At 25.5% G+C, this 19,125-nt stretch overlaps 2 protein-coding genes across 5 annotated transcripts in view; one reads left to right on the plus strand and one right to left on the minus strand.

The window, feature by feature from the left end:
• Positions 1-1,671, minus strand: part of LOC107444939 (Valyl-tRNA synthetase) — a gene marked incomplete in the record, with an annotated part of 36,687 nt that extends 35,016 nt beyond the window's left edge. The window contains 1 exon segment of the mRNA XM_071183558.1: positions 1,044-1,671. Coding sequence (XP_071039659.1) covers positions 1,044-1,202 — 159 coding nt within the window.
• LOC107444941 (serine/threonine-protein kinase Nek7) lies at positions 1,455-16,765 on the plus strand. Of its 4 annotated transcripts, none has more exons than XM_043050013.2 (9): positions 1,455-1,552; positions 4,235-4,413; positions 6,665-6,727; positions 8,347-8,457; positions 9,694-9,802; positions 10,681-10,788; positions 11,313-11,407; positions 13,169-13,282; positions 13,452-16,765. In XM_043050013.2, the coding sequence occupies exons 2-9, from the start codon at positions 4,246-4,248 to the stop codon at positions 13,587-13,589; spliced, it is 906 nt and encodes a 301-aa protein (XP_042905947.1). In that variant the 5' UTR covers positions 1,455-1,552; positions 4,235-4,245; the 3' UTR covers positions 13,590-16,765. The 4 variants fall into 4 exon arrangements, with proteins under 4 accessions (XP_042905947.1, XP_015914708.1, XP_015914706.1 ...); XM_016059222.3 differs by lacking the exon at positions 1,455-1,552 and adding an exon at positions 1,625-1,755; XM_016059220.2 differs by lacking the exon at positions 1,455-1,552 and adding an exon at positions 1,705-1,859.
• Positions 16,766-19,125: the final 2,360 nt, after the last annotated feature.

Here is a 19,125-nt window from a genome sequence, read left to right on the forward strand (position 1 = left end):
AATCTGACATACTTCCTTCTCCTATGACTCTTCATACTCTAATGGTGAAAGCACATAAAGTGTTGTCATAGGTAGAGAGTTCTGTTCTACGCCACCCAAAGCCATATGTAACTATTTCGAAAAACAATACGTACTGTGCTGCAGCATTTTCTTTTCTACTTAATAATCTAGAACACTAACAAGAAAATTAAGTTTTTCTTAACAACAGATCGTTTTAGGAAATTGTATTGGTTTAAAAATATAGATTTTTTTGTCAGTAAATATAACAAAAAGGATAAATTTAACTGGCATACTTAAGATCGTTAGATTTCATTTGGATTAAAATAGTTGCACAGCTAAAATTTTTCAATTACATAATACTAATAATAGTCTTAAAATTGGGGGAAATAATGCTGTAGTAGGAAATATCTATAATGATGGAATTGCAACATGACTTGCATTTTGCAAGTGGCATAGCATATAATATTGATTTATTTTATAAATTTTTACAAATTATAAATCTTTCTGGGACCTTGGAGATTGTAGTTGAGATGAATAGATAGACAGTTGTTAATTTACGTCGCACTAGAGCTGCACAATGGGCTATTGGCGACGGTCTGTTTGATCCTCTGCGGAGGGGATGGCACCCCCGCTTCGGTAGCCTGACGACCTGCGCTCGAAGTCAAGCACTTTACGGTAGCACAGTTTAACGAGGACCAATACCGCACACCCTCGGTACCTAAGCAGGCTGATCCAAGTGGTCACCCACCCGCACACTGACCGCAGCCAGTGATGCTTGACTTCGCTGAGAATAGGTAGACAGTGAAGTATCCTACCTTCTTATAAGCATAACTTTTAAAATACCAAACTGAAAAGGTTAATTTATTTTTAACTGTCCTCACACAAAATTACTCTGGCATGTATGCTAAATGATTAGAGTAAAATGAAGAATAGACATTAATTGGAGTATTTACTAAACCACACAAAAAATTAGGTTTGGACAATCACATTTTAAAATGCAATGTCATTGAAATTAATATAATTATCTAAATGAGGAATCTTACAGGTGTTTTATCTACAGTTTTTGATTGTATTTTTTCTTGCTTTTGTTTAAACTTTTCTAGTTTCTCTTTCTTTTTGGCTTCTTTCTTCAACTGAGCGGCAGTTTTGGGAACTTCTGACACATCAGCAGAATTTTCAAGAGAATTCGTTGAATCCGGCATTTCAAGCTTTTCCTTAACAAAAGATTAGGAATGAGAGCAAAAAATCACTATATTGTATTTATTTTAAGATAAAAGAGAACTTCTAGTGGCTGTAGAACTGAACCACGTTGGTTTCTTGATGTGGTTGTTGACAAGTGATCACAAATTGATCGTTTATTACATCAGCATTTTCATCAATCACATCAATTTAACCAAACATTAAATACTCAACGAACTAAACCTCGATAGCCCAGAACTAAACGTTTAAATGTTTTCAACTATTCAGTTGGATATGTCGTGTTGTTTTTGAAAAAATATTTTCGTACATTATGAACGATAATCAGTTGATACAGAATAGTGGGTTTTTTCAGGTCTGCTTCTAATCAATTAGTTTAGTCAATTGCAATCAATGTTGCATTGAAATCTCTATTTAAATAAAAGATATTTTTCAAGCTATTATAAAATCAATACTGCAACGAAACACTTTGACGGAACAAAGTTTTGAAAATAATGCATAAAGTTACAAATATATATTAAAAATTTTCATATCATTAGCATCGTCATCGTATCAAATGTAAACAATCTCTTGCAGTTTCAGAATTGAAATTTTTAGTATCACTGTAGTGAAAATTTTTAATTTCTTGTATTTTTATCAGGGGTCTGCCTAGGCTTAAAGAGGTACCTATTTTGTGAAAATTTCGACATAATTTGTGAAAATTCAAAATTACAGTACCCTTCCAAATTATTAGGGACACTTAAAATTTCTAAAAAATTGTCATTTTTCAAAGTGTCATAACTTTTTCAAAAATGAATCAATTTTCATAAAAATTTCAGGATATCAAGTTCATGTCTTCTAATTTCACTTAAAAATTTTAATCTATCTCAAAATTTTGCAAAAATTTGCACATTTCAACAAAGCAATTTTTTTTTAAAAAAAAATTTCATGTCTGACAAGTTGCTACTTTGTAACCAAATTTTTTGCATAAAAATTATTATTTACACATTAAAGTACAAGTCATTAACTTTAAAACGCGCTAAAGTAAATTACTTTGCAAATTTTTTTAACCGAAATATGAGATTTTGAAAATTTTTTGTCATTTATAGTGAAAACAAAATTATTGTGAATTCGAAAATTATTTAGTATTATTTTTTCGCAACTTTCCTATTGGGATTAATTAAGTTTTTTATTTAAAACATTATTACAAGTAAGAACATTATTTGAAATTTGTAATAACAATTTTAAAAAACGACTCAAGAAATTTTTAAGAAATTTAACTTGATTATAAAATTCAAAAACTTTTTTACTAAAACAAGTATAATAAAAAAAAATCTTAACATTTTGTAACATGTCCTTTTGCTTGTATAACTGCATTTATTCTTCACAGCATACTTTCAATACAAGCTTTTGCAATAATATCTATACTAAATATATACTAAATAATTTTCGAATTCACAATAATTTCGTTTTCACTATAAATGAAAAAAAAATTTCACAATCTAATATCTCGGTCAAAAAAAATCGTAAAGTCATTTACTTTAGCGCGTTTTAAAGTTAATGACTTGTACTTTAATGTGCAAATAATAATTTTTATGCAGAAAATTTGGTTGCAAAGTAGCAACTTGTCAGACATGAAATTTTTTTTTAAAAAAAAAAATTGCTTTGCTCAAATGCGCAAATATTTGCAAAAAATTTAGATAAATTTAATTAGTAATTTTTAGGTGAAAGTAGAAGACATGAACATGATATCCTGAAATGTTTATGAAAATTGACTCATTTTTGAAAAAGTTATGACGCTTTGAAAAATGACAATTTTTTAGAAATTTTAAGTATCCCTAATAATTTGGAAGGATACTGTATATTAAAAATCAACTCAAAAATATGGATTTATCTTTTTATATAGGATGCAAAAATAAAATTTTATGAAAAAGTATTTTGTGAAACTACCACTTTTCCTAAAGTTGAATTTGTGAAGGTAGTAAATTTGGCCTTGACAGATCCCTGTAATTGCTCTTAAGATCTGTGAAATTAAAAATCTTGTAGTCTGCTGCTGAGCAGTACCATGTGTATAGGGATCTGTAGAAAATTTTTTTCGTCTTCAGATCTATGTCTATATTAAAAAAGTCACAAAATTGTGATTGCACGTTTTCGGATCTTCCTCAGGGATGTTTCCCAGACAATTAACTTGCTACTAACAATGATAAAAAGAAAAATCAGGAAAGATTTTAAAAGATATTGCTTATTTTGACAAAAAATTTATCTTTTGTTACAGACAACAAAAAATTTGTTAACTGAAACTCTAAAATTTCCAAAATTATTTTTTTCAAAGAATAACTTTTTCTGTTTGAAAATTATAGTGTAGTATAATGTTACTGCAATTGTTACTGAAAATTGTTACTGTACAATGTAACTGAAAATTATAGTGTAGTGTAATGTTATTGATTGCTGAAAATATTTCCCTAAATATTAAAATGGAGCATTCAAATGAGGCAATTTCACATAGTTCTTGAACTAAAATGAAACCTGAGTTCTGAATTAAAAATGGAGTTATCAACTAGCTGCTAATAGTAATCAGACTGCATAACATTAAAATACAAATTTTTAGCTTTAAATTTTATTAAATATGTTCAATTTGCTGAAGTTTTAGATTTTGGTTTACTTTTTCTGGAATTGTTTATTAATAGAATGAGAAAATGAAAATAATTTTATGTTGAATTGATTTAGAAATTTTGTTTTTTATTCTTTGTTTAATTATTATTGTTTAATAAATTACTAATCACATATTTCTAGTAAAAATGCTTTTATATAATCCTTAAATTAGAGATTTATATTATTTTAAATTAAAACCGCTTTTATTAAAAAAACTACCCAGAAATTTGGAAGTTCCGGGTTCTATAGACCCATACCTTCCAAATTCTGGGGAAATTACTGTTAAATGTTTATTATGAATTAATGGTTGAGAATGTTTGTTGATAAAGAAAGTACCAATTAAGCTGCTCAGTTATTTCATAAATATGAAGTTATATCTACAACTAACTTTTGTTTTCTTTTCTAGCTTAAATAAAGATGAGTGAGCTTGACAAGGAAATGTCTCGGCTAACCACTAAAGATTCTATTTATGGAATGCTATCAAATTTTGAAATTGATAAAAAGATTGGAAAAGGACAGTTCAGCGTTGTTTTCAAAGCTAAATGCAAATTAGATGGAAAATTTGTTGCCTTGAAAAAAGTGCAAGTTAGTTTCCATTTTCTCTTTAAAAACTGTTTTATATTTGTAGCATTTAAATTAATACTTTTTCTGAATTTTAATTTTAAAAAAATACCACAAGATGAAAAAAAATATTTTTTTGCTTTAAATGATTTACTCATATTTAACTTCATAAATCAGGCAAACTCTATGTGAACATTAAATCTATCAAACAAGAACTAAAAATAATAACAATGAAACAAATAATTTATGGTCAAGAGCATCATGCTCATTAGCCTAAACTAATTTAAAAAATAATAAATAAAAGAAATTTTAGTAAATAAATAACAAAAACCAATAAAGCTTTTGTGTGTAAGAAAGATAAAAAGGAGCAACGTATTTCACAGATTCTTAAAACTTATAAAATTTATGTTATTTTCGTTCTTAAGTGTAGTAAAAGTTTTTATAAAATGGCGCATTTAGAAGCTTATATGCATTTTCTATTTAAAATAAAAATAAAAATTTCATGCTGTAGCACATATTATGTTTTCTTTTCAGTTGTATGAATTTTCACCTATATTGGTTTAAAAGTGAAGCGGCCCAATAGTACTTCAAATGACTACCCCAAACTTGGTACTGGTGTGTACAATGTACAGTGTTAAATTTTCATGTGTATATATAATAAATAGACATGAAAGAAATGCAAATCTAATTGCATGGAATTCTAATATTTCTAAAAACATGTATTTAAATATTTTTTTTAACCAGATGAAAGAATTAAAATCATTGAGTTAATTGTATGTTATAATTATTAATAAATTTATTAAAAATATCTCTGTTAACTAAATTTTCATTTGAGCAAATCTGGGGTTAAAAATCTTCTAATATTCAGTAAAGAATATTTTTCAATAAATAAAAACAAATTTTCAATTAATGTTAATAATCTCTGTAAAAATCATCAAAAATAAAAATTTATAATTAAAATTCAACCTTATTTATTATGAACTTCGAATTATCCAATATAATATTACCTTGTGCACATCCAGTTTCGAGCCAATCCAAAGTAACTAACAAATCAAATGGGCTTCTGTACTTCAGTAAGAAGGCACTATAAAATACATCCCATTTTGTAATTTATTGTAGTTGTCAAATTGTATTGTATTGCATTGTAACAGTCAAGTGCCCATATCCTTGGGCGGGATGACTAACCAAATTTTACATCCCATTATCCTCTATTTAGGCTTTTATTTTCATATTTTGTAATTTGGCAAACTTGCTTCGAAAATATATATAATCATGTTTGAAAGATGCTGGTTAGTGGAAGTACAAACAAATTCACTACTTGTTTTATTTGTTACGTTGTGTTTTTTATTCTGTATTTTTCTTGAATTTTTTATTTTCTGATTTTGCTTGATATGTTTTATTTTATACATTTGCTTAATTCTTTCTGTTTTTTGTAACAAATTTTGTTATTGCTCTTCACACTTTTGTATTGATATATTTTGCTTTGGCTTTATTAATGCAATATTAAAAAGTACTCTTTTTTTTTTTTTTTTTTTTTTTTTTTTTTTTTTTTGAGAATATAATCACGCGAGCCGATGATGAGATGATATCTTTTCTTTATTTTGTTTTCTGTTGTTAGTTTATTAATTTTTGGAAAAATATTCTTAATTTTAAAATATTTCTCAGGAAAATTAGTGAAATATTTTTACACTCTGTGGTTTTTGAATATTTAAATTTTTTGAATATCTTTTTATATTTTTATTTCTGAAGCTTTTTTATATTGCTGAAGTCTGAAATGTGTTAGTTTTATAAGTTAAAATCTGGCTTCTCTAAATGTGGATGCTTGTTTTCTGAATATATATCTGTTGTTTCAAAATCTTAATGGTATATATTTTTAAAACCATCAGTTATTTAAAATTTCTCGATTTAAAGCGTGGATGTCTAATGTATTGCTTATATTTTTAAACCATTTCAATTACTTTTTTAGTGGATAAAATGTACACCAAAAATTTTAAAATATCCTTAAAGCTTTTATAGTTTTTAGCAAAAGTTAGTTTTATTAAATAAGATTTTTTCTGTTATTATTGTGTTCATATTCGCTTTAATTTTGTTATTGTACTGTTTTAAAAAATGAGTAAGGTATGTAATATTAATCAAATATCATTACAAAATGTATATTTTTCTTTAGTTCATTCATGATTTACTATTTCTAATTTGACTATTAAGTATTGCTATTAATTTTAGCAGAGTATCTTTTAAATACTTTCTTTCAACTATTTACATCCTTTTTTTGTAGATTTCTGAAATGATGGATTACAAAGCACGATTAGATTGTATGAAAGAAATAAACTTGCTTCAGGTAACTTTTTATTAAAATAAGTTTGTAATTTGCTAAATTTAATGTTTTTTTTTATTATTTAATATTTGTAATTAAATATTAAAGTTAAAGTTTTATATAATTAAAGTTTTTATTATTAAATATTTGTCTATATTTATGTTGTATGCACAATCTAATTTGAATTTTTTTTAAAAATATGACTGATAAAGGAGTAAGATATGACTTAGGGCTGGGTTTTGGTCTCATCTTTGATCTTCCATTGCATCAATGCTAAAAACTATAAGTTCCTGTTGTTTGGCATGCAATAAAACAATTTTCCTTTATTTGGTTTAAAAAATTTACGTAAAATTTTATTTGCTCAAAAATCACTCTTTTATACTTAGTTTTGTAAAAATCAACATTATACTGAATTTTATTAAATTTCTCATTTACTCTTTAACTGTAGCAATTAAAAGTATTTTTATCATATAAAAAATCTGATATATTTTGTTCAAACGGAATTTAAATTTAAAAATAAGATATTTTAAGGTTATAAGAAGTAAAGTATTTTATAAAAATTTAGCCTATATCACACCTCTTGAAAGAAATTTTTAATGTTTTAAAAAGCTGCTTGATCAAACAGTATATTATTCTGTGTTATAACTTAGAGATTTTAATTTTTGTCTTAAACCTACTCTCCTACATTATAGCACCTGAGGATTATTTTATGTCTCAGATTTAAAGACAGCTTTTAAATATTACTGAGAAAAGAAACAGAAAAATCATCTAAAATTCTTAAACCTACTCATTTACTAATTGTTTCAGGTCCTTAACAAAATTTATTTGCTTAGCTGCAGATATATAAGCAAAAGAAAAGTGGTGACTTTCAAAAATTTTCCATAATGCTTTTAATTAACTGAAATTTTAAAAAATAAAGAACTAAAAAGACAAAAAAAAAAAGTTTTAAAATATGTTATTAATTTCCAAAGTCTTGAATTGTTTGCTTTTTGATTCTATAAGTACTTGTTCCATTTTTGTTTTAAATTTCAGTCATTCCATTTATATTATACATTATCTACAGTGTCTAAAATGTTAATTAAAATAGCAACTTTTAACAAAATATTTTTGTAACTAATATTTATATACTCAATATAAGTTAATTTTACTGCTTAAATGTTAGTTTTAGACTAATTTTTACAACAATAATCTCTATCATAGGATCCATAACAAGTTTAATTCGTGAAAATTGTGCTGGCAGATTGATTCTGTAAATTCAGTTACGGGATCTGCACTAATTATTTTGTTTTAAACTATACATGCTTTTATAACAAACAATTTCACAGCTTATTTATGACTAATGAGGGTGATTTTATTGAACACATTAATTCAACAACTTACAATATGGTTCTGAAAGTTTTCAATTTAATGGAAAAGTTATATTTTTAGTAGATTTTGGTAAAAATATGGGAGGCCATTTCTACAGTTCTGTTAATAATTCAACCTGCATTGACTATATCAAATCATTGTGTTATTATGATTTAGTGTTACATGCTTATCATACCGTGATTTTAACAAAGAATTTAAAAAGAAATTCTTTCTCTACTCTTATCATTTTATAATTTATCTTGTACAATATTTATGATTATTTATTATCTTTTTAGCAACTCAATCATCCTAATGTTATTAAATATTTGGCCTCTTTCATTGATGATAATGAGCTGTACATAGTCCTTGATCTTGCTGACGCAGGTGATCTTTCTCGGATGATCAAGGTAAGTATATTATGTTTCTGATTAAGAATCTCATATTTTATGTGTATGGTCTCCTAAAGTTTGATATTTTGCCATTTCAAAACATTAATTTTGTTCAACCGCAAGTAAAAAATTACAATTTTTAAGATGAAATCCTCTTTTCTTTTAAGATGAAATAAATTGCTCTATTTTTTTACTGTGTAAATTATTTTGTATATTGTTTGATCATGCATGTTGGGGCTCTCGTTCGACCAGTTTGTTTGTTTTTAGAATTAGTCAATTGGCTTTCAGATTTTGAATGTGTAGCTTACCCTAAAACTTTCTATTGTTTGCTTTTAAGATTTCATGGTTCAAATGTGTTCTCCAGCACTTACCCTTCAGTTTAATTTAAGGTATTTAACTAAAATAAGTGTATCAATGATTTATTATGTTTTGTTTAACCAAAGATTTTAATTAGCATTTTAGTTTTACTATTGAAGTTCAGAGTAACTTATCACAAAAGTTTTCAACCATAAAAACTAAATATAAACCAAAATTGTACATTTTTTCTACTTAATTTAGAAATAAAATTAAATCAATTAAAATTAAGTAGAGTGCATAAATGAGGAATAAGTGTCATGTATTAATATATTTGTCTATCATGATTAATTTTATAACATGAGAGAAACATACTTGTTCTTCAAAAACAACTTAGGTTTATTTAATAAAAATTAAATTTATTTGAAGGTGAAAAAAAACATTTCACTGCAGCAGAATAATAAATGCAAGTGAACAAATACCGCATAAATAAAGTGTAGGATCCATTTTGTTTCTCTGGGCCCATCTCAGTAACTGCAGAACTAAATATGTATTATTAGGGAAGGGGAAATCAGGAGGGAGAAAGAAAAATGCAAGAAAAAAAGGGGAAAAAGATATACAATATCCAAATATAAAACTTAAAGATGACCATCAAGAGTATCAAGTTTTATGCAAAATCATAGATACATTCGCCATAGTTACAGAAATGCATATTCCGAAAAAGTTTTACAGCTTAGAAAAAAAAATGGTAATAACTATGAGAGAATATTTTCTAAATTAGGTAAAGAGTAATGTTTATATGCATTTTAAATTTCAGGAGAGTGTAGATTAAATCAATTTGGGTAATACAAAAAAATTTTAAACTTGTAGTTTTGAGATGTTTGGAAAGACTTTTTATTTAGTTGATCAAATGGGTTGTTTTTGTAACTAAACTCTAAATACTTTTTTTTTTTTTTTTAGTATTTTAAGAAACAACAAAGATTGATTCCAGAGAAAACTATATGGAAATATTTTGTCCAAATTTGCAGTGCCTTGGAACACATGCATTCAAAGCGAGTGATGCATAGAGGTTTAATTTATTTTCTTTTTTATTATTTTTAAGTGAACATTTTATATGTTAATTTTATTACTGACATTGCTGGTTGTCATGACATTCTTTATTAAAAATAAAAAATATATTTTTATAATGAAAGTGATATAAATTTTGTGTGCTAAATCATTGTTCATAGAAAAAAAATTTACCTACCATATGATACAAGATACAAATTTTCTTTGTCTTCATGTGTGTTCCTTAAAAAATATTTGTCAACTATGGAAAATGACATTTTTAAGAAATTAAATAATAATATGTTTTATAATTATTAAGTTTAAAGTTGGTTTAGGTATATTTATTGCTTTGTTTTATTGACACAGCATTTATTTTATGGTTGTTGCTGATTTCTTTATATCTTACTTAATTTTATCATTCATTTATGAGCCACTAACCCCTTAAGCTTTTGCATTTTAAAAGAAACCTTCCAATATTAGTTTATCTAAAAGTCAATTTCCTCTGTTTAGAGTTATCAAAAAATAATTTCTAAATTAACGTGTCAATGAAAATTCTTTAAAAAACATTTTATCTTCGCAAAGATATATTTATTAAATGGAACTAATTTATTACAATTTTTCTCTTTTTTTATTGAAGTTAATATTGTTTGTAATTAGCTTTTATAAATTTTAGAAAATTGTTGATATTTAAGAGAATAATTATTTTTTGGTTGGTATTGCATTGCGTTTGAACTTTTAAGAATCCCTTTTCTTCGAAACTCTTATCCTTCTGCTATTATAATTGAGAATTTGTACTTTCAGAATTATAATTTATTTTATAAAAAGATTTGAGATGTTATGAAATCTAATTAAAATTGTATTTCAAAAAAAGGAGAAGACTTATTAATTTGCATTTTTCAGATATTAAACCTGCAAATGTATTCATCACAGCTGAAGGTGTTGTTAAACTTGGTGATCTTGGACTAGGAAGATTTTTCAGCTCGAAAACAACAGCTGCTCATTCACTAGGTTTGTTATGCACTTTATGAAATTGAAGTTCTTCAAATGAACTGATATTTTTAAATTAGAAATATTTTTTATCTCTATGTTAAAGGTTTATGCATAAAAATTTATTTTATTTTTATGTATAAGCGATTAAAAAAAGTAAAATGCCTTCTTATCACAAATAGTAAATAATTTCGTTTTTTTATTACATTTCATATTATTTATATGAATAAACAACACTATGCTTTAACATTATAATCATCAATTTGTTTTTCTCCTTTAGTTCTCTATATCAACATTAAAATGTTTAAGTATTGTTTAATATTTTTTTAAAACATTAACTATGTTATATCTTATAATAAAAATGTTTTATTTCTATATTTAATAAAATTATTAAAACCTTTGACTTATGCACTATATTGCGTAATAAAATTGCAAGTTAATTATAAAATATTTTTGAGAATAATTGGAGAATATTATAGAGGATTTGAAATGATATAATGAATGTAAAAAGGAATTACTTAATTTCTGAATGTTTGTTATTACAGTTGGAACTCCTTATTATATGTCTCCTGAAAGAATTCATGAACATGGATATAATTTCAAATCTGACATTTGGTCCCTGGGCTGCCTTTTATATGAGGTAAAAATTGAATAACAAATAAGCATAACTTTTTTTTTCTTTTTTGTTATAAATTAATATTATATGTATTAACTAATCATTAATTTAATGATTGATCTATTGGTTTTTGATCTAATGATCAAATCTTCATGTTTTTGAAATTAATATTAAAGGTTCAAAAAAGGGACCTCGAATCTGCTACTTAATTAAAGCAAACCATATTTTAAGTTTCAAAACCAGGACTAAAAATGGTACTTTCGCTGAGTAAACATACTCTTTTTTTTCCTACTAATTTAGATTTTTGACCCTCAAAATATAAAGTGTAGCCATAATCTGGGAAATATGGTCGCAATTGTTTGGTCACCATCATTTTAAGGAATGCTATTTTAAATGACAGGATACAAAATTTGAACCAAATTGGATGAATAGTTCTTGAGAAATTGGATTTTGAAAAAAACCTCATTTTTAGAAATAGATTTCTCAGGAACTATTCGACCGATTTCGCTTAAATTTTGTATTTCGTCATTTAAAATTGCATTCTTTAAATGATATGAAAAATTGTTTTTCTAAGAATTCAAAATTTTTCAATTTTTATTAAATAAAATAGTAAAATGTAATAAATATTTTCTGAATGCTTTTCTCTTGCATGGAATCAACTACATGCAAAAACGTTTTAATTTGCTTAAGAACTTCTCAAGATATCGTGAAATGTGAGAAAAGTAATCTTCCTCATCTTGAAATATCCATCCCCCTTTAATTCATTAAATTTAATAAAGATAAGAATTCATTTTCATGGTAGAATTTTTTACCGAGGGACCTTCCACTAATTGCATAGAATTTTTATTGTACTTTATTACTTATTAAATTTTCAGTGCTCTTAAGTTTTTTTAATGTGAAATCAATAACATTTACTTAATTCTATACATATCCTTATGAATTCTGTAAGATGAATAGTATTAATCATGTTAATTTTTTGTTGAATATACTTTTACAAAAACTTTTTTTAAGTCTAAAAAATGTGCCTCATAGTTTATTTAAATTACAGTTTAACTAATTATAATTTTTTAATTAAAATTATTCCTATTTATGTTGTCAAATAACGTATTTATTAATTTAAGAAATAGAATATGCGACTACATGTTGAATATATTTAAAATTCTGCATAAATTGTTTTTATAGTAGCTAATGTAATCAAGAAAAGAAATTAGTTATTTTATCTTGATCATGTTAAGTTATTGATAATGTTTTTGCAATTTGTTTATTAATATATATATATATGAAGAACTTTAAACAATAGGAGGGAAAAATATTTTTATTAGTGTACATATCCCCATTATTATCGTTTGTAAACAAAAAAGTGCTGAAAAATATTTTTTGAGTGCTCTGCACCCGGATTTGAAATATTCCAGAGTTTTTTTGTTTTTTTTGTCAAAATTATGCTTGCTGTAACTCAAATTAATAATTACATGAGCTAATAGACATATAGTTTTCAGTGAAGATAAGCAGTAACAAAACGTTTTAAAGTTTATAATTTAAGATGTTTATGGAAATTAATAGTTCAAGAATCAAAAGATAGATCATTTTAAGAAAAGCTTTTTCAAATAGCTTATGAACGTTACATTTTTTTTTTATTTTAAGGAAAGCAACAATGAATTACAATGCTGGGCCCATAAAACCTGTGTTTGACTTTAATTACTTCGAATTAAATTTTTTTAATAATCAAGTTTCTATTTTTATTTGACTTGAAACCTTCAAATGTGATTTTTTGCAATTATATTGCAGATGGCTGCTCTTCAATCTCCTTTTTATGGGGAAAAAATGAATCTTTATGCTTTATGTAAAAAGATAGAAGAGTGTGATTACCCTCCAATTCCTTCTGATATTTATTCTGATGAGGTCAGTAATTTACAATTGAAATTTTTTGTTATATGTAATTGCTTTCACTGTAAATAAAAACTAATGAACTTATTAGATTTTTGCGTTTTGCATTAAAAATATTTCATTGTGATTTAGCTGATAAATAAATTTATATAATAAAAATATTTTCTAATTTTGTTTTCTTCAGATGAGAAATTTGGTTGCTGATTGTATTAATCCGGATCCTGATAAACGACCTGATATTAATTATGTGCATAATGTTGCTTTTAATATGCACAAGCAGACATCATCATCCGGAGCAACAAGTCCTGTCTTTACGTCATAAACATTTTTATTTAATTTCTAGCAATTGAACTGCTTACTTTGATGTTAAAACTGAACTTTTGAAGAAAAAAATGTATATTTAATTATAAAGATCCAAAACAGTATTATATTTGTTAAATACAAAATGGAGCAATATAGAATATTTTAAAAGTAGTTTGAAATTTTATAAAAGTGCAAAATTTAATTTAATGTATGAATTCTTTTAATATTCAACTTGTAATCTTTATAATTTAATTTACATTCCCATTTATATCACTTATACCAATTTTTATGCATTTTAAAAAAATTTCAAATTCTAATTTTTGAGCGTTTTTAAAAAGATTTTTTATACTTAGTTGCTTTGTTTTTAATAGTAATTATCATGTCAAGACTCCTATAGATTGACTGAATCGTAAGATTACAGTAAAATTTGTCTTTCTATTAATTCTAAAATTTGTTTTTAGGAACATAATGTAATCAAACTTACTTTTGAGAACTACTTAAAGCAATTTTATGATTCTTTTTATTTACAAAATAAGAATAATATTTGATTCATAAAATCAATGTGCTTGGCATGGCAGGGCCATGCAGAAAGAACAAGTGAAAATATGCAACAGAAAAATCTTAAATTGGAAATTAAGGAATATAAGACCTAACTTAAGACCAAAAAAAAGATGATTTCTTTATGTAAAGAAAGATTAAACCATAATGAAAATTTTAAATTAGAAAACAGAGGCTAAGAACTGAAAGGTTTGGAACAATATTGTTCAGCAAGCTAAGGCCCTCGGTGGGTTGTAGTACCATGAAAGAAAGATAACACAAAATAATTGCATTTTTAAAAAGGTCTAAATTATAATAAAACAAATTTTGTCATTTAAAGGTCTATTATAATTAAATAATCTGTTGTAAGTGTAATTTAAAAAGAAATAAGTTTGTATTCATCACAAAATGATTCATACAAACATTTGCAATAAATACTTTCAAATAGCAGGCTAAGAATATTTTTTAAATTTAATCTTTGCTATATTTTTTCACTTTTAATGTGAACACTTTTCATACATTACTTAGTATTGTTACTTTATCGCTTGGCCCAAACAAAAATAAAAAAATTTAATGCTTGTAAAATTCATTAAAAATGCATGCATTTTTATACTAAAATGCTATACTATTTGCTCTTCATTTAGTATAAATTTTAAATTTTTGTTTAAATGAAACTGAATGTGCAATATTAAAAACAAAAATTGATTTTTTTTTCATAATTAATGTGTTATCAGTAGAAGTTAAGACAGTATTCAATTATTTATTTTTTTGCTTCTTCACACCAAAAAATTATTGCATCTAAAATTAAAATTTTTTATCTAAATTTTAAAAGAAAAACTGTGTGCATTTGAACATTCTAAGTAATTATTCATGGTTGTGTGCCAGTGAAAATTTTTCATTCTTTAAATTGCACTATGTGTATATCTATGGCATAATCATTAAATTTAAGTAAGTCAAACATATATGTTACTTAGTTATTTGTTTAACTTTTTAGTTAGTCATTTTATTTACAAATACCAAAGATTTTTTGTTAACAAATAATTTTATTCTGATACTGTGATTTTTTTAAATGAAAATTGTATTGTAACTGCAGAAGTAATTAGAATTTGTACATTATTTTTGTTAGTCCTTAAGTTCAAAGAATACATTTTAGTTTGAAATAAAATTGGACAATTTCTATCGCTTTCCATTATCTTATTAGCTATTTGTGGCTTAAAGAACTATAGGTTTTTTGTAAAATTGTTAATCCATAACATTCATTTGTCCTTACTTTTAATCATATCATCTATCATTTATGCTATGGCAAAACAATTTGCATGTTTAGAGAATTTATATATTTCTATTTTATTACAAAATCTAATATGTTAAACATACTTACAACATTATTATAAGGAAATCTAATGATAACTAATTATCTAAATTAAAAAGAACTTGGTTTAATTGATTTTTTACTATAAACTATTTAGTGCACATTTTTTTTTAAAGAAAACAGGAAAAAATAAATTATTTTTTATAGAAGTGTTTCTTTTCATATATTTTTATAGTAAAATTTATGATATTTTTTTATTGTTATAGCAATTTAACTTCAAAATTATCAGACAAAGCAAAAATATTGTGGTATGGCTATTTCCTAACAGTAATTTAATCTTATAAAATAGATTTCATTGAGTAAAGCTTTTTAAAATAAGAAAATCATTTAAGTAAGTCTTTACAAACAGTTTTGAAAAAGAAGTTTTTTAAAACTTAGAAATCACTTTTTTTAAATATTTTATTCCATAACTATATTATTTTTGACATCAGATTTAACAAAAAAAAATTTTTTTCAGTATATTTTTAAATTAAAGCAACAAAGTAATGAAAATGGTTGTTTGTTGATTGAATGTTGTGAAAGTATCCCCCCCTCCCCAGTCTCTAGCTGCTATTGTAATGTGCCTTAATTTTACAATTAAAAAACCAACTGTGGTAGATTGTTTATTTGTGCAATATTTTTATACTGTTTTGATTTTATTGAATATATCTAATTGCATCCGGAAGCTAGATGCAATTGTTATATAAGAATAGCTTCACTGAGCTCAGCTTTGTGATTTTATATAAATTTTTTTTTTTCTGTGTTTCCTTTCTCTAAGACATTTTTGTATTTGTGCACTTTTTTATTAATTTGTTACTTGATGTACTGAAATATATTTTTTATATTTATTATTTTTGCCTAATGCATATTTGTTTAATAATATATTACGATTTATGTTAAAAATGTATATCTTTAAATAGTGCAATAATGTTCAGTCATATCCATATTTACTGTATTAATAGGAGCAAATTATACATTACATATACTATTAATTAACTACTATTAATTAACTAGTAATATTAAACGTGAACCCTCTGGTGTCAAACCGGTAAGATCACCCATCTTGACCTTTATTTTTCTCGTCATTACCTAAGCAGTTTTGTTCTAACAACTGTTATGAATAAATATATGAACAAAAGTTCTTCAATGTGAAAGCTAAATAGCTTTTTAAAATATTTTCAGTGAAATGTGATAAAACTTTACTTTTTCAATATTGTATCAATATTTTACTTTTTCAATAATTCAAGTAATGTTTATCTCGTTTATTGTTTTAAAATATCAAAGACAAATAAATTTTACTTTTAACATGTTATTTGTGTTTAACTGTAATGATTATGTGTGTTTATGATAAATTACAAGAGAAAATGCTAGATTTTTTAAAAAATTTATTTTCTTTTTTTGCTTTTTCTGAACACTATTTTAACTTATTGTTCGTTATATTTGAAAATATTTTTTGAAGTGTAAACTTTTTAGAAATTTAAATGACCATTATCGTCTTGTATAAAATGTAGCTCATATGAATTCTTCTAACTTTGATATACTTTCTAAGAGAAGACTTTTTCACAGATTTAAGTTAAACATGGAAATAGGTATGGGTATAAAGTTCAAACTTTAATAAAAATTCTATATGTAGTTTGTAAGAAAGATATAGAATTCGAGCTTAATTGCTGATACAATGATTTGCATTTTTATCTATCTTGACTAAATAAATTTGAAAGGATGAAAAACTAGGCCATACGGAACAGCTTAATAAATTACATTATTTCAATGAGAGATCTATGCATTTCCATTCTAATCAAAAAATAAATGCTTAATTTAAATGAAGAAAACAAATACAATTAATAGCAATGTATGATATAAAATGGAATGAAAACGCAAAATGTTATTTTTTGCCCAAAGGAGAACCTAAAACAGCTATTATTGATTACTAAATTAAAAAAGAATAATTATTCCTTTAAAAAAAAGAGAAACATATTACGAGAATGAATTGTTTTTATGTTTTATGTTTTCCATTAATTTAAAACCATATTTTAAGTATTAAACATAAAGGTTAAATTCAATTAAAAAATCATTGTGTTTTGCCTCTGTACTTTAAGTAATTTTTCTACTATTTTGGAATACTTTGAAATCTATTCTTTAAAATCTTTGGAAGTAATTTGTTGATTGACCCATTTCATTAGATTCTTTTTAACCAAGAACTATTATTTACAGTTGGAACTATAACATTCATTTTTCGTAGTAATGCATAAAAAAAATTTTATTAAAAAATAGATATTAAGTAATGTCTATTTTTTAATAAAGGAATGCTGCTGGAATTCCGTCTTTTTTGTTTCTAAATTAACAGGGGTTTCTCTCTCTCTCTCTCTCTCTCTCTCTCTCTCTCTCTCTCTCTCTCTTTCTCTCTTTAAATTTCAGCTTTTTTAAATGCTCTTTTCAGTTGAAATATCATTGAAAATTATTCATTGAAGCATTATATCTGACTTCTGAGGCATCAATATATTCTCTTATAAACAACTGAGAATTCAACTGTTGAACCTAGAAACAGCAGAAATAATAGGTATTGAAGCTAACTGAAGTAAAGCTAAGAAATAATACCTGAATAGGTAATTTTGCTATTAAATGTGGCTAATAAATATGCTCATTTTAATAACTTTCAAACCTTACATTAACTGTATTCTGTAACCATCCTGATAAATATTTAGAAGCTGTATCGAAAAATGACTAAAAAATATGCATTAGTGGTAAAGCATAAACTATCTATTATCAAAACCTGATTAATCACTATTGAAGAAAGTGAGATTAAGAATTTTAACCCTTTCTAACAGAGGTCTCTGGTGCATTCCTTAAATCTAATTCTTGTCTTTTCTGATTAAATACAACTTACTATTATGAGATGTTTGTCTCTATGATTCTATTCTACCTCTTTCCCTTGTAACAATTTTACCTTGACCTCAATATGGGTCCTATATCAACATGCACCGAGGGACAAAAATCGGTCTTTATGGGGCCGATATAGGGTCTAAACTGGCTAAATAATGAATATAAAATATCGGGAGATATCGGAAAATAACTGTCCTTTAAACCCTTATTGAGTCAAGATTCGCGAATATTGGTCCAATGAGGGTCCAAATTGTTTTGTTGCTTAGTTTATGTTGAAAAAAATTGAATTAAAATATTATAAAATTTAGCTTTTGTAAGTTGGTTTGCCTGAGTGGTTGAGCTTTTGAGAGTAATTTGTCCCGCAGTGGACTGGTCATTAAGACACGGTTCCTAGCGGATCAGCGAAGTCAAGCATTACTGACTGCGGTCAATATGCGGGTGGGTGACCACTTGGATCAGTCTGCGTAGGAACCGAGTGAGCGGTATGGGTCCTCGTTTAACTGTTCTACCGTAAAGTGCTCGAGTTCGCTTGCAGAGGAACAAAATTGTTAAAACATGTCTTCGGATCATCCTCAGGGATGTTTCCCAGAACGTCGCCAATAGCCCATTGTGCAGCTCAAGTGCGACGTAATTGAACTACAACAACAATTTTAAGAGTAATTTTTATTTCCTCTGAAAATCAAAGAGGTTTTAACTCATATATTAGCGTTCATCCATCGTATTTTTTTTTCTTTGTTTAGGTATTAATTAATGACTCCTGATGTATGCATCTTTTGAACTTCACTTGGTG

The sequence above is a fragment of the Parasteatoda tepidariorum genome, chromosome 1 (assembly GCF_043381705.1).
Source record: "Parasteatoda tepidariorum isolate YZ-2023 chromosome 1, CAS_Ptep_4.0, whole genome shotgun sequence".
Lineage (NCBI taxonomy): Eukaryota > Metazoa > Arthropoda > Arachnida > Araneae > Theridiidae > Parasteatoda > Parasteatoda tepidariorum.

Coding starts and splice junctions, on each gene's coding strand:
- LOC107444941 (XM_043050013.2), top strand. CDS start 4,246: ATGAGTGAGCTTGACAAGGAAATGTCTCGGCTAACCACTAAAGATTCT. Junction 6,728..8,346: donor AAGAAATAAACTTGCTTCAG/GTAACTTTTTAT, acceptor TTATCTTTTTAG/CAACTCAATCATCCTAATGT. Junction 11,408..13,168: donor TGGGCTGCCTTTTATATGAG/GTAAAAATTGAA, acceptor ATTATATTGCAG/ATGGCTGCTCTTCAATCTCC.